The sequence below is a fragment of the Trifolium pratense genome, linkage group LG6 (genome assembly GCF_020283565.1).
Source record: "Trifolium pratense cultivar HEN17-A07 linkage group LG6, ARS_RC_1.1, whole genome shotgun sequence".
NCBI classification, from domain to species: Eukaryota; Viridiplantae; Streptophyta; class Magnoliopsida; order Fabales; family Fabaceae; genus Trifolium; species Trifolium pratense.
The window spans coordinates 5,521,536-5,537,549 of NC_060064.1; the positions used below are offsets into that span (position 1 = coordinate 5,521,536).

At 32.1% G+C, this 16,014-nt stretch overlaps 1 protein-coding gene across 6 annotated transcripts; it reads left to right on the plus strand.

The window, feature by feature from the left end:
• Positions 1–936: 936 nt before the first annotated feature.
• LOC123890321 lies at positions 937–14,437 on the plus strand. Of its 6 annotated transcripts, XR_006802821.1 has the most exons (22): positions 979–1,257; positions 1,290–1,385; positions 1,481–1,553; positions 2,316–2,438; positions 2,860–3,029; positions 4,342–4,491; positions 5,059–5,202; positions 5,873–5,933; positions 6,082–6,389; positions 6,945–7,076; positions 7,175–7,294; positions 8,300–8,386; positions 8,518–8,649; positions 8,792–8,909; positions 9,004–9,129; positions 10,105–10,239; positions 10,702–10,835; positions 11,005–11,145; positions 11,628–11,951; positions 12,928–13,053; positions 13,870–13,932; positions 14,041–14,437. XR_006802821.1 is itself a non-coding variant. In XM_045939908.1 (20 exons), the coding sequence occupies exons 1-19, from the start codon at positions 1,326–1,328 to the stop codon at positions 13,009–13,011; spliced, it is 2,622 nt and encodes an 873-aa protein (XP_045795864.1). In that variant the 5' UTR covers positions 937–1,325; the 3' UTR covers positions 13,012–13,053; positions 14,041–14,437. The 6 variants fall into 6 exon arrangements, 2 of the variants coding, with proteins under 2 accessions (XP_045795864.1, XP_045795865.1); XR_006802819.1 differs by having other exon boundaries at positions 937–1,385; XR_006802820.1 differs by having other exon boundaries at positions 979–1,385; positions 13,860–13,932.
• The last annotated feature ends 1,577 nt before the right edge of the window (positions 14,438–16,014 follow it).

Here is a 16,014-nt window from a genome sequence, read left to right on the forward strand (position 1 = left end):
TTCTTCATTTTATTAAATAATAACATGTGGGTGATGGCAAACTCGTTTTTTCAGATACAATATCAGTGGCGTGGAGGATGAAAGGTCGATTAATCTATTTTTAAACTAAGAAAAAGTAAGAGAATGCACTATAGTCCTGTTTCTGCTGCTTCTTTAAACAGAGTTCCAATACTCTGTATCTAAATACTTAAGAAAGCAACAATTGAGAGCAAAATATTAAATTAGTTGATCTTAGACTATGTTTGGATTGGTGGTACAAAATGGAATGGAGCGGAGTGAAACATAATGGAATGGAGTGGAACAGAGCGGAATGGAGTATAGATACAATTCCATTGTTTGGATATATTTTATAAATATTCATTTCATTGCATACACCCCAAGTTGGAAGGGAAAGAAAATTAAAAGATTTGATGGTATGAGATGGAATGGGTTCCATTGTGTTCCATTCCACTCCATTCATTTTTTGCAAATCCAAACAATGGAACTTAGTTAGTTACCACTCCATTCCATTCCATCCTTTACCACCAATCCAAACATAGCCTTAGAGTTCCTAAATTATTGGGAAGGAAAAAAGGAGTGTAATAATAATACTAATTGATCTCATTAATAAGTTTTTTTTTTCTTTTTCAGATTCTAAGTTTTGCCACGGTTTAACCGTGGCTAAAGCTTACCGGAACTCTTTTTCAACTCTTCCGGTTTATACTTGTTACCAGAAAACTCAACGAAGGGTGTTCCGAAAAATATTCCGTTTAGCCACGGTTTAACCGTGGCTAAACATTCAAAATTCATTTTTTAACTTTTTCGAAAGGGGTAAAATGAGAATATTGGTTTGTTTGTAGGGGTAAAGAGTTAAATGTTGGGGTAGAAAAAAAAATTTCCTCATGAGAGATAAAGGAGCGATGATACAAAAAAAAGTTGGCCCAGCCCATGAAAATTAAACCAAACCCTACAAACAAGTTATTTTTTTTGACAAAAATCCTGCAAACTTGTTTTTCACTTCTCTCTCGGTCTCAAAATCAGTGACCACGCACAAACAAAACAACCACTCAAACCTCCCTTCTTCCTTAGTTCCGGCCGTTCCTCAGCTTCCACCCGTCGTCGTCGTCGTTTCACCTTAAAGCCTTGTCACCGCCCTACTTCCCCGCCCCGTTCACCCCTCTGTCACACACTGTCGCAATACTCCTTTTTCTTGTTCCTAGCCATTGTGCCGTTTGTGCAATTCTCACACTACTTATAGCTAACTCAAACTGAACTAACTCTTCTGAATCCTAAACAAAGCTTTTGCTTCTTCTTCTGGTGCTTCTTAGTTTCCTTCTTAACACAAGATGACTCATCCCAAAGCAAAAACCAAATCAAAGAAAAAGACTGGCGTTGTCGACTTTAAGGTATCACCGTCCCTATCACGATTCTATTGCATATTTATTTACACATTCGAAGCTTTTGAATGCTCATTGGAGTTTTTTCTTGCTCAAAATTTCAGAAAAGAAAGGTCAAGATTGGGAGGAAACTACCACCGCCTAAGAATTCAACAAATACCGAAGTTAAATCTAAAGGTTTTGTTTCTCACAAATTAATTTATCTACTTGTTAGGAAGCTTTTATATTTCATCTACATTCTGCAATTTTAAAATGTCCATAAGCATAACTTAGTTGGCATAGACATCCGGATTTTTCACTTATTCACATTAAAGATTAAATTCTCATCATTAGTCCATAAGCATGCACAATTAGTACTCATTGAACATAGGACCCGTCTGGATTGACTTAGGGTCCCTTTGGATTGACTTATTTTTAACCTTATGTGATACAACTTATGCAAATAAATAAGCTTTTATGCAATATTATATAAGTTTTTCAAGGTAGTTTATGAGAAAATAGCTTATAAAGATTCGGTTTTTATTAGTGAAAACTTATAACTTTACATAAAACTTTATTTATTTGGTTATGCTATTTTCATAAGCTCAAAAATAAGCTAAATCCAAACTGACCCTTATTTTTGAGCTTATGAAAAATAGCTTATACAAATAAATAAACTTTTATGTTAATTCATAAGTTCTCACTAACTAAAATTGTATTTTTATAAGTTGTTTTTTCATAAACTATCTTGACAAACTTATAATAATACATAAAAACTTATTTATTTGCATAAGCTCAAAAATTAGTCAATCCAAATGGGCATATAATCTATCTCTGTCACACACACTATGAGTTTAAGCATACACATACTATATAATTTATGAATGGAGTTTTTTTGAATGCTTTATTTATAAACGAACTAATTTAATCAAATAATTTTGCTGATATTTCTCCCTACAGCAATTATTCTGCCGGAGCAGAGTGTAGCGGCAGATAAGGCAGGTTTAGCTGTAAACAAGAAAGGTTTGACTTTAAAAGAACTTCTTCAGCAAACATCTCATCACAATGCAAAAGTTCGAAGAGGTATATTCATTTTGCTGGACATGTTGTCATCATTGATTCTATCTTGTAGGAATGTTGTATGTTTGAGACTAACAGAATCTTCAGTAAAATTAAATTTGATAAGTTGAGTTGTACAAAAGTTTCCCAGCTTAAAAGAAATTAACTAATTTAGTTAGTTATTTTGTTTCGGGTTATGATCTTTCTACTAAGTTGTTGGGCAGGGAATATGAGTGATGTGTGAGCTACATATTACATAATTTAGATAATTGAGTGATGTGTGGCACTTTGTGATCACTGAAGGTTGATTCATATTATACTCGTATACTTTTTGAATGGTAATTCATGTATTGGTGTTGTTGCTCTGCTTAAGCTAGTCAAATATTCAAATTTTCATTTATATGTCATTAATAATCTTTTTCCCACACCCTCCACCCAAATATAGATGCACTGATGGGTATTAAGGATCTATTCAGCAAACATCCAGAAGAACTGACGTTGCACAAGTATCGTGTTGTGGAAAAACTTCGTGAACGCATTGGTGATGAGGATAAAGTGGTTCGGAAATCATTACATGATCTTTTTAAACTAGCGATTTTTCCTGGTTGTAAACAGGTACTTTATGTTTTGTTTGCTTAAATTACACTTCTTACAATGTTAAAATGATGCTCCATTATCATTTTGAATAATAAAATATTCTAGATCTTTCTCTCCCCCTTTTGATATATCATATAAATGTTTTTGTACAAACAAGAAAATGATACCAAACGGGGGAATCAAGAGTCCTACTAAAGTTACATAGGGGATGACAGAAATGAAAATAATGAAACAGTACATTGCCTCAAAAAGCAGTGTTGTACTTTCACGTATTATACCAAGAACAAACCTTAAGAAGTTTATGAGCAAAAAGCTCTGCAGTCCCAGAAAAGATGGACCAGAAGAAATTTATGACTTAGAGTTCTTGAATTATGCCGCTGCCAAATTAACCATACTTCAACATAAAGAGCACAACACCAAAACATCTTATTATTCATCCTACTCCCAAAACCAATCATCAACCAAAAAATAGATGTCGAGCCATTGTGACTAGTTGGATTTGCAAGAATATTTGCGAGGAATTTTCCACCCCTTAGAAAGAAACTCAAATATATAGCATTCTTTAATCGATTTTCTATTCAGAGATAATTGCATCGATTTCCGTTAACCTAAGTTCAATATAAATGTATTTTTTCTGGCAATGCTTTCAGCTTCTGACTTTAAAATATTTACCTGCTCAAATAATAACTCACTTATTGGGATGCTATGTTTTTCCTGGAAGATTTTATCATTTGTACATCTTTCTATAGTTTTGATTGGGGTCACAACTCACTAGCATCTATAAATTCCCTGTTGGGTGGGTGGCACACCATCATGACTCTCTATCAAGGATGTTGAATTTTATTGTTGGACACTAATGCCAATAAAGAAATAAGTGATATTATAATATACTATCAACTGAATGAGTCTGGTACACATACAAATCGCTGTATATTAACTGAATGTATCCACCCGTTGATATTATTTAAATCTTAATCTTAACCTACTAAAACTTAAGGATGAATAAACCCTATTTGCTCACTTTAAAGGAGCATTGTCCTTGTTATACTATTGTGCTGATAAAATTTTGTTGAAAGACTGATGCTTGGCCTTTTTCTCTCTTGTTAATGTTTATTTTCTTTTGATTTCTGCTCTGTTATATTTTCTTCTGGTCATTATGTCTGGCTGTAATACTCATACCCTGTATTGATGATTGCTTTCATATGATATAGTTTGTTTTCCATTGACATATCCTCTAATTGTTATACTATCATATCAACGTAGTAATGATTTACTCTGAGTAAACTTTATTAATCCTATTTTGTTACTTATGTCACCCTATATTTTGTAGGATAATCAAGAGCTGATCACTTCTTTAATGATGGCTTACATATTTAATGCAATGACACATTTGGCAGTTGATATTCGGATCACGGCATTTGATTTCTTAGACCTGACTCTTGAGTTTTATCCTCCTTCATTTTCTTCTTATGCAGAAAAGGTAGTATTTTCTGTCCATATTGTAAATGTTTTGTTGATAATATGTTAGTTAGGCTTCTTGAAATCCTTTGACATGTAATTCTTTCATCTATTCTTTCATGAGTTATTTTATTTTGTTGGATCATGTTTTCCATATTGTAAGAAAGGGATTCATCCCCGTTTTCAGTGATTTGCAGTACAATTACCTTTTATATTCTTTTTTGTGTGCTTGGTTCTACTTCTACCAGTTAACAAAATATATTTATATTATAGTCTGATTTCAACATTTCTCTCAGAAGGTTTGTAAAATTTGTTTCAGGAAATCTGTGACAACTTGTTTCTTAGTTGTGTTGGTGAAATGCTGACTATGAATGCATTTCGATTTTGCATAGTTATATGTAATTGTTTTATGTACCACCATCATCTTCTCTATTTTTGAGCTTGTTATTTTGATATGTTCTGTTCATCTGCATACTTTATTCTGTAGGCTTATCCTGAATTTGAGTTATATTGGTCCTTAGATTGTATTTGTGATATTTCTGTATTTGGAGCTAAGAGTTATCTGTATTGTTGGTTGCATTGTTAACAGATTTTTCAGAATTATGAGGATATCCTAAGGAAGAACCAGTACCATTTACAGGACAAAGAAAAGCTAAAGGATGCTTTGGCCGGATTAGTTCGCTGCCTGTCACTCTTGCCATGGAATATAGAAGAAACTGATTTGCAAAATAAGGTATCTTTGGTTTTGTTTAACTGTGAATACTAGTTTGTCTTTGTGACCTGGATCAACAATACCATTGTAATAGCAGTTTTAATTCTTCTTAAGCTTTCTATATCTACGCAGGACATAAACCTCTTTCAACATTTTGGCCTTGTTATTTCATTTTCATTTTCCCTTTCAACTTTATGTTTAGAGAGGATGAATTATGTTCAGTATTTGGGACTCAGGAAACATATAGTAATCAGTAATCTTTAACAGTTAACATATAAAATGGAAATTCAAAACTTGTCAGTAGATTCATTTCCCATTCCAATCATGATGCATAAAACTATGTGGATAATATGAGCAGTGTGTTAGATATGATGAAATTCTCGGCGTTCAGACCATTACATCTTGTTAAAAGTCGGTGTGTTTTTACTTTTTACTATTCCTTGACTTTACAACATCCTAGGCTAATTGCTAGTACTCCTAGTCATTACAACTTCCTAGACATTGAATGTAATTATTGCAGCATCATTTTAAATAGAGGTGTGTGATCTTCTTTTAGACACACAGTTTACGTAAAATTACACATCTCAATAGTCAAACCACCTACTTTGTTGAGTTGTGATTTATGGAGACTTTGTTTTTTATGTTGTTGCCTTCTCGAATTTATTTCTAATGCTTTATCTTATTTTAATAGGATGATATTGGACAAAGGGTATTGCATGCTTTTGAAGCTGATACCTCTATGAGCTCTACTGGTACGTTAGCTGAAAAATACAACACCTAATTGGATGCTTTTGTATCATGCATGAGCTTACATAATTTTAAAGCATCTAAAAATGTGTTAAGCTTTTATATATTCTTGATAATTGTTTGACTGTATTGTTCTATGCTTTATTTGTGTAGGTTTTTCTCATATCATAATGAAACTGAAGGATATAGTGCTAGTATTAGTAAATAGTTTTCAGGAATTTATTGCATTGTTTAATGCTAGAGATAATCTCGAAGGGAAGTCCTTTGGTTGTATGTCATCCATCCTTCAAAGCATAGATCTTATAGTCAGGTCCTTTGTTTATGGGCTTGATAATAAGTTGGAATGCACAAGTTCTCAAGGTGGAGCCAATGTGCCTGTATGGGATGTATCAGTCTCTTCTGCATTCTTGAAGAAATTATTTCCTCTTTTTCCCTTTCATCAAGATGGTCTTCCACAAAAGGTAGACATACATTTGTTTCTTTTATCTTTTAGAGGTGATTAGTAAGGAGAACAATAACTGTAAAAATTTGGAGTCTAAAGAGAAATCAGAGCTATTTAGATTGGCTATTTTCCTCTCTCTTATATAACCCATTGTTTTTATTATTAAGAGTACACTTATATCAACAATATACTACAAATGAGGAGGAATAGCTATATCTTCGTACTGTAATATTAAAGAAATATAACTTTTGTTTTGCTGTTTCTAATTTTTAACTGGTATGCTTTGATGAAATTTATGGAGGTTAACTGGTGCACTTCTGTTTGAGTGCATTTTGGTTTTTCTGTTTGCTTGGTACATCACAACTCAAATTTGGTTGTTATAGCTATGTATATTAATTAATTTTTTTTTTTTTTTTTTTTATAGTTTACACCTATAAACTGTTCCGTGGTGGGTTAAATTTATCTGTTGTGTTATAGTGATCCACTTACTTTGTAGCATAGGGTAAGGACTAGGGAGTAATAGCCTAGCAGGACTGTCTCAAATATACTAACTCTTTCTTTCTTTGCTTTGCAGGATTATGATAGGTTGCTTGACTTGAACATGGTCATGGCAAAAATATTTTTTGAATTAAATGAATGGATCTGCCTTCCTCCTTTTTTGTTGGAAAAATTTCTAGAATTTCTTGAGAATGCACTGCTTGGGAAGGTTTGATACATACATCAATAAAATCCTTTTGAAGTTTTATAAAGTTTAAAATAATTGTCATTCTACATCTATGTTTGACTGTGAGTATTAATATGCAGTTCGGCACAGCTGCAAAGTCTGGTAAGGCTGTCTGGGAAAAACATCTAGTTCAGCTCCTTCCTTTTATTCCAAAATTTATTTCACGTGGAGCAAGCGATTGGACGTCTCGGCTTCTTTGGGTTTGACTTCCCACATGAATTCTGAATTAAGTTTTTGTTGAAAGCTATTGATTCGATATTCAAATTTCCGAATATTAAATTGAATTTGACTTCTTTTTTCATTTATAATTTACAAAAAGATTTATAATTCCTAGATGCTGTGAAGGAAATGATAAAAACAACTTTTTTTGTTGTTAAAATGTTCTTTTGCAATTATTGAAAACAAGAAACTATTGAGTATTGATCACAAGGTAGCATTTTTGTTGTTGTTAGTGAAAATATATCAAAATGACAACAAAAAAATAAAGTAAACAACATCTTAAGGCCTGTTTTGCTAATGTTTAGCTCAACACTTTTTGGTGTTCTCTTCTCCTTAAAAGTAGAAGCTGGTGAAACCCTTTCCCTTAAAAGCTCTTAAAGAAACACCTTATTTTTTATGAAGAAAAGCAAAAAAGTAACTTTGAGAAAAGCCAACTTGTGGAGCTTCTGTATCTCTTCTCCTTTGTTACTAATTGCCCTAAACCTCCTTTCTTCCTCCTTGCAAAACAGCCTTAATTTTGATTTGGGTTGTAGAATCTTTGACAGCCCCTCAGTGATGTTAACTGAAGTTTTATATAATTTTTTCATCAAACATCTTTTAGCTTAAAATAAAAATTGTAAACAACCAAACAAGTATATCTTTACTTTTAAAACTCTTATTTTTAATTCTAAAGTAGCCTTTAAGCCGAAAAAGTTGGGCCAAATGCTACCGCATTTTAAGAAAATGTTCTATATTTGTATGTTAATTTCCTATTTTTCACTTTTAAAAAAAATGCTACTTTGTTTCTTATTTTCAGTCTCTATATGCTATACAAAACTTCAGAACAAGAAACAAATTTAAACAATGAGATATCATTGCAATAAAATGTTAAAGCGAAAAGCCAAATATGCCTTGTTTTACTTTCAGATTTTTGTTTCATGTGTATATTTAATTTTCTAATAAAGGTTCCAAAGGTGTTATTTTTACATGAAATTTGCAACCTGCAGGCATTTACCCAGACATTCAAGGGAAGTAAGCCAGGCTCCTTATTGAAATTGGCCTGTCTCTCTGCAATTGAAGATATGCTAACTCCTGTAAGTTAAGCTTTATTACTATCCCATGACCGTCCTTGAAATTCTTGACGTGTGGATAATCTTTTGGAATCCATTGATACCCCTCTTCCTCTCAATTCTCAAATATGATTTTGTCATTGATTCAAATCTAGATTCAGAGCATGCTTTCCCCGGAGACAAACAATCCAGGAAATGTAGACCTTCAAGAAGCTTTATGTGCATGGATCGAAGAGCTTCCTATGTTGCTTATCCAGCTTGGTGATAAACACCCAGCCTCCTCCTTGGTAATCATCATTTGTAATTTAAATAGCAGTTCTCTATGCAAAATGCCTAAATTTGACAGAATTTGTGGAGTTTAATGTGATTCGACATTTATGATCTTAAAATTTCATATCTCCTTGTCCTTAAAATGCTCAATGTTTATAGGCTTCAGTAAGGCTTCAACTTCGTATTGGACAGCGTGCTTTGTTGAACTCAGCACTTGTTTGCGTGTATGACAGCATGCAAAACTCATTGCAAGATTTTTATTCTACTTGTCAAGGAGGTAAACATTGATATGCTGTTAACTTCAGTATGGATAATATTCCACCCAGAGAGATACTACTTGGCCTCTAATTGCTTTTCATTTCATCTTGCAGAAAATATATGCTATGGTCCTTTTGTCAGACTTCCTAGAGAATCTCAAGAGCTTTCTTTATGTTGCCTTTACTATTTCTCTCATTTAGACCTACCTTTTCTAAAGTCAATAGCTGGCTGTTGCCTAAGTAAGTCTTTCATGCTTGTTTAAACTTTCAGCAGCTTGATATTTTACCTGTTACCATTTGCATAACTGATGTAAACATTTTTGAATTTTACTTTGATACATGGTGAGTTAATGGAAATTTGGAAGGCTTATCATTTAAAATACTATCATACAAGTTGAGAATAAAGGCTGTGATTGAATCACTACAACTAAGTTTGATGTATATTTTGAGGTTTTCTTTCGAGAAGTGTCTGCAGCTTATATCCTGAATAACTATTTCTGCTATTATTTTTAAAAATTGTTAAAAACCTGTAGTTGTCTTATCAGTTAAAAAATGGTGCTATTTTTTTTTTTGACTGGATGATATTATTTGTATTTATTTTTATGGTTAATGTTAGACAAATAAGTTTATGCATGTTAATTTGAAACTCGTCCCTTAGTTTCTTTGGTAATCATGGCAGTTTTTATGGTTAATGTTCTCCATTCCATCTATTATACACTCTCCATATTCTCTTCTCATCATTTTCTCCCTTAATAGGCAGTGGTCATTTTTATTTTATTTTTTGAGAACATAGGGCCCGTTTGGATTGACTTATTTTTGAGCTTATGCGAAATAACTTATGCAAATAAATAAGCTTTTATGTATTATTATAAGTTTTTCAAGATGGTTTATAAAAAAAATCTTATAAAGATGCAATTTTTGTTAGTAAAAACTTATGAATTAACATAAAAGTTTATTTATTTGCATAAGCTATTTTCATCGTAAGTTCAAAAATAAGCCAAACGGGCCCATAGTCCCACAGTCCTGAATTACGTTGGAGAGATCCATAAATAAACCGATACTATTGAGAAGTATCTTTATATCCAGTACAAATGCTTTTAATGTGTAATATAGCCAATTTAATTTAAGCAAGATTTGGATGCTAACTATAGTAAAATGCTGTCAATGTTTCTGTGTTAAAATTTATTCATATTAATTTTTCTGTGCTTATTGCAGGTCCTGATCTAGATCCCTATGTGTTATTTCGCACCATAGAGATTCTTCAGTCAGCCTATAAAGATGGACATATAAATATTGCAGATTACCTGAGTGTCTTCATCACCTTAGTCTTGCGTTTCAAAGTTTCTTCTGGTAGGTTACAAAGATTTATTTAGAAAACTAGTTTGAACTTGTAACTTTGATTACACACTTTTCTTATTGTGTTTTGAAATTAGCACTTCTGTATTATTCTCAATATGAATGATCAGAAAGAACTGGAAGGGGTTAAGATTATCAATCAAGACAATTGATCCCATGTTTGATTTGATAAGTTTCACCTTCACAAATGCCTTCCACCTTCAATCCTATATCTTTCTTATCATTAACTACCTGGTAAAAAGATTATATAGCATTCCTGACACTTCTTCAGCTAGTGAATGTACTGAAATGGGGAAAATATTTAGTCATTAGTATGTATTGTATAAGATGGTAGGTATGTTTTGTTTGACTCTTAGTTAGGACAAAGTTTTATCCGGTTAGAATGCGTGCCAGTCTTTTAAATCTACCTTTTGTAGTCTCTTGGCATCATAACTGTCATTCTTTTTAAATTTGCAGTTGCTGGTTTGGAGGGTGAGGCACGATGTAAAACTTTGAAGTCAATGACAACGGTTTTTTGCTCATACATGGAACAGATTGGCAACAGTTCTCTTGTTCTACAGATTATAGAGAAAGTGGTAGTTGATCAAATAGTAAGTTTACTCAATTGCGTGTTCTCTTTTGAGCTTTCTTTTGCATGTGGATTTTTTGTTGTTTACTTGTGCGTTTATTTTCCATTGTTACTTTTCTCTGATACTTGTTGGTTTCTTCAGAGACTTTCTAGAAGCATCACACTTCTAATTCTGATATTTTGTGTCACAGATGCTAAAGCCTTCTTTGGACAATAGTTGTTCTCTCCTAAGAATGCTTGTTACGGTTGATTCTAAGCCCACAAGACTTTCTGACCAAAGCATTATCACTCTAGGCCCTTGTCTTTCTGAATATCTAATGGATGCTGTGCAGGTGATTATGCTATCCCAAATCTTCTTATCAATAAAAAATATATGCTTTCATCTATTCATTTCACATGTTGCATTTGATTCTTTTGGATGTCTAGATCATGTTTGAATTTGAAAGAAAAAAAAAAAAAATTAAACCTTCTGAGTGTCTTATTTATTCTTAATTGTTTTTTGGAAGCCGTTTCATACAACTTTGAAATATTATTATTGATTGGTATGAAATCTTACTTTATAAAACAAAGATTATAAAGAATTTTTTAATCTAGTGAAATGTCAACAAGACACATTAAAGACGATGAAGGAACACTTTCTAGATTCTATGGATTTTTTACGTGGTTTATTTTTGTTTATCTATTAACTTTTTGTTCGATCCCTAGTATGTTTGTTTCTTGACTAACAAGTGCATCTTGTAAATTCTTAGTTTTCTTTATTTTTTCCTAAAACAATGGGTCTCAACTGTTGATCATATATTTCACTGTCCCACAGCGCATTCCAGAAGATGGTGAGGAGCAGAGCATTACCTCCAATCATTTAAGTCCCATTTATTATCTCCTACCTTGTTTTTTCTTGTTTGATCGGTGCCATCAACTTATGGGTTATGTATTGAAGACAATGGGATCAGCTATAACTGAAAGTAGTTTCTCACTTGAAAATGATAATGGCACTCAACATACGAGGAACTGCTTGACTAGGGTAAACACTGTTGCATCTGTACTTGTGTTGATGCACAAGGATGCAAAATTGCAACAAATTATGTCCGAATTCAAGGAAGATATTGATAACATCATACAAAAAGTTATTTCCTTACAGGTAAGATATTGAGAAATTATCAATTGGTATTGAAGCTTCCTATTCTTAAATATTACTTATCTGCAGGTGTCTAATTACATTGAGGAAAATGTGAATGATGATAAAGACTTTTTACTTTGTGCTTATGTACACTTAACTATATAGTAGATATTAGCATCCTCTTCTTTAGGGCTTATACCTGCATCTTACTAGGGATATTGTGTACCTTGAGTGTGCATCTTCTACACCTACACACATGTGCACTTCGCATTGAATCCTCAACATCATTTTATTTCTCTGTCCTTATGGGCTAGCTTTCTGGAGGAATTAGTTTCTGCGCAGAGATGAAATGAATTTCATGGAAAGGTGATTTTGTATTATTGGATTAGTGTGAAGTTGGCAATTTTAAGACGATATAATTCATTGTATCTTAATATAGAAAGTTTTGGTTATGGTGTTGACTGTTGACCCAATGGTAGTGTCACCAATTTTGCTTCTGAGATACCTAGTTAAAATGTGCTAGCCTTAGGTACAATACAATTATTTTATGCCAACTTGTGGGCTCTTCTAGGAGACTAAGAGCATAATTATCCATCGTTCTCTCACATAAACCAATGCCATTGTGTCAGAGTTTCTTGGATATTTGGTAACAAAAAATGTTCTTCAAGTTAGTATCAACCTTCTGCCCAGGCCGTTCCTTTTCCATTACCTTTGCATATTTAGTAAAATTTTGGCACTTTTAGATGAGTTGGGCCAGGTGCGATGAGCAGTAAGCAGGCTAACTTGAGAGTTTCATAGTTTGATGATCACCTGGTACTAGGTTAGTGTCAGCCAGAGATGGTCAAGCAAGTTCCTGACCACTGCTTTATTTGATATATCTCTTTTAATGTTTGGAAATATTGTCATTTCTTCTTGTTTTATTGTTCTTTTAACTTATTTAGTTTTCCAAAAATTGTTATAGTCATTCTCTGCTCATTTTCTTTGATTTTTTTTGCAGACTTCAAAGCAAATTAGTCCGACAATTGAAGAAAGGCATAAAATAAAATGTGCATTTGAGCGACTGAATGTTTTAACACGATAACAATGATCAAGAAGGGTATTTTTTAGTGAGAAACTTGTGCACGTGAGTTTTTCAAACTTTGAATGCTATTACGTTGTTAGCCTATTTTTATGATATATTATTATTCATCTTAATGATTTGTTATGGATTTGCTCTCAAAAAGTGATAGGGTAGATATCCATTGATCGAGAATCGATGATTAAGATTATGATAAAATACATGTTTGTGTAATGAAATATCAATAATCAATTTTCTGGTCAATGGTTTTATTTCTGTTGTATTTGTTTCCCCCTAAAGTACATTCGAAATTTTAGAGGTGCCAAATTTGCCGGTAAAGAAAAAGCATGTCACTTGGCCATTTATTTAATATGTATGTATTGCTGTAATTTGCAAAAAAATAAAATAAAAATGAATAGTTGAAATTTCTTATTTCATTATCTAGTAGATAATATGTAGGAATTTTATAATGAAATGTGTTTTTATACATAAAATAGTTTTGGTTTGTCCGCTTGTCAGGCGAGAGTGTCATGGGGCACATTTCCGTTACTGTTTTTCTCTCGTTTTTGTTTCTTACTGTTAGAGTTGAGCCATACAGCTCAACGACCATACCTATGCACTTTTGAATTTACACCAGATGTTTACATTATCATCAGTCTTTTTCCCTCTTTGTGCCTTATCTTTATATTGTTATTTGTTCAGAATGTTCTTGCCTTGCTAATAAATCTTTTGCTTCATTAAGCATTCAACCCTTAAAATAATCACTTTGCCCATTGTGTCTTTCTTGCCGTACTAAATAGCATATGTCTCTTTATTTAAATATGATATTAGTAATGAAAGTAACATTCATGTAATTCTTAAATACTTGCCTGATATTTACAGACATTGTGGGCATTGTTCCTCTATTATCATATATTCACAGGCAGACTTGAACTGAGCCAAAATGTAATTATCACGTTCACTCAATGCACTGGTATCTGAACTGACTTTATTTTGTCGCTCTCTTTATATTTTAGATTGTTTCTGAATTGTCTTTTTACCCCTTGAACTTAGGCTACTCAGTTTCTGAACTGGTTGATATGGTGGAACTTGGAAACTTAGGTTACTTTCTTTTCCCAAGGTTATTCTGCATGCAGTTCTGATGTCTTGCTAGCAGGCGGTTTGTTAAGACGCCGTCGATTGTCAGTAACATGTATAGTTCCATCAGTTAGCCTCTTGTGAATCACATTAGTACTGTGATAGTGCCACCTCGTCCTCAGTATTTATTGTACACTTGAAGAATTAAAATGACTAACGCGTTATATTTACTGCCCATATTTTTTTACTGTAATTTACTGCCCATAGTTAAGTAATAGGGATGTTTTATTTTGGATACTTATTTGTTCAAGGTTTGATTAATAATTTGTCACACTTTTTGTTTTAAGTTAAGTTGGACAATTTTGAAGCTCTATTTGTTCTCTTTGAAACTCTATTAGCAAACTATATATATTTTAGATGAATTGGGATGGAGGTAATTGATTTGGAGGCGTAGAGAATAAATACACAATTAATGGAATAAATGGGGCAAATAAAAATTATGATTGGCTGTGGGAATACAAATTTCCTACTATTGATGTAATTTTTTTTTCCTCCCTACTATTTAACATAAGAAATAAAAACATAGTTTTCAATGTCGCGACTAGTTCAAAAAATGGAAACTTGGCCACGGCGATATATAGGAATAAAATTTACTATTAGGCAAATAAGGGTACGAGTTGACCCTTAATCACTTACAAGAACATTACTTCTTTCTTGCAAATTTTAGGCCACGGCGATATTATACATTTTATATATTTCAAACATAATTTATACTTATTATTTAGTAAAATTAGTATATCATTTAGGGTCCGTTTGAATTGACTTATTTTAAGCTTATGTGAAATAGTTTATGCAAATAAAAAAGTTTTTATGTATTATTATAAGTTTTTTGAAATAGTTTATGACAAAAAATAACTTATAAAAATACAATTTTTTGATTGATGTATTCCCTATAAATTTGAATGAATGAATGAATATCATCGAGTAAAAAAAAAACATAATTATTTTGTTTTTTATAATAAGTAAATAATGATATCCCTCCGTGTGCAATTGTCCCATTCATATATTTTAATATATAATTTTAATCAATAATATTTTTAATTATTTATTATTAAAATTATAAAAAGATATTTTAAAAATATTTACGGTGACAAATCAAATAACATATTACTAAAAGGAAGAGTTCTCACTTTTGAGAAACAAGAACTCTCCATAATAACCGTTGGATGATGTTAATGTTAATAGTCTTAGGCTAACGTCGACCCTGCTCACTAGTCACCGTTGGATTTGTAGAGTGTATCAACTTTCAGTGACATAGCTAACCAAATTTTGCAGTTTTTACAAGAGAGAGTTGAGAGAGTGAGTTCAAGCCATTAATTTTAGGGGTTCAAGAGTAGAAAAATATAAAAAATTGGTGTAAGTTTAAAAATCTCCTCGGACATAATGTGGCTCCGCCGTTAATTACATCTTTATGTGTTACATGAACATATGAAAAGGTAGACGAATAACAACCTACATGATCCATGATTACTTCTTTATGTTACATGAAACAAACTCATGTATGATATAAAGATGTAGGTGCACAACAACCTACATGGCTCCTACTCTTACAAGAAACATACTCATTTTAAAACATGAGAATGTGGAGGGAACACAATAAAAAAAATTCAACTCGAATCTCATATTAAATATTTTTTAAAGAATTTAAATTTTAATTTAAAATAAAATTGATATGATTATGATTTATATTTCTATTTAGAATATCTTTAGAATTTGTTTCTTATTGAAAGTAGAAAGATGTTTTTAGCTCTATATACCATGAAACCATGAAAAGAGAAAGAGAAGAGAATGAGAGTATTCCTCATATAAAAATAAATATATCTCAAGGAGAATTTTCTTCGTATAATAATATACTCATATAACTTATGTTATACAAACACAAAAAACCCA

Coding starts and splice junctions, on each gene's coding strand:
- LOC123890321 (XM_045939908.1), top strand. CDS start 1,326: ATGACTCATCCCAAAGCAAAAACCAAATCAAAGAAAAAGACTGGCGTT. Junction 8,650..8,791: donor AACACCCAGCCTCCTCCTTG/GTAATCATCATT, acceptor CAATGTTTATAG/GCTTCAGTAAGGCTTCAACT. Junction 10,836..11,004: donor AAGTGGTAGTTGATCAAATA/GTAAGTTTACTC, acceptor TTTGTGTCACAG/ATGCTAAAGCCTTCTTTGGA.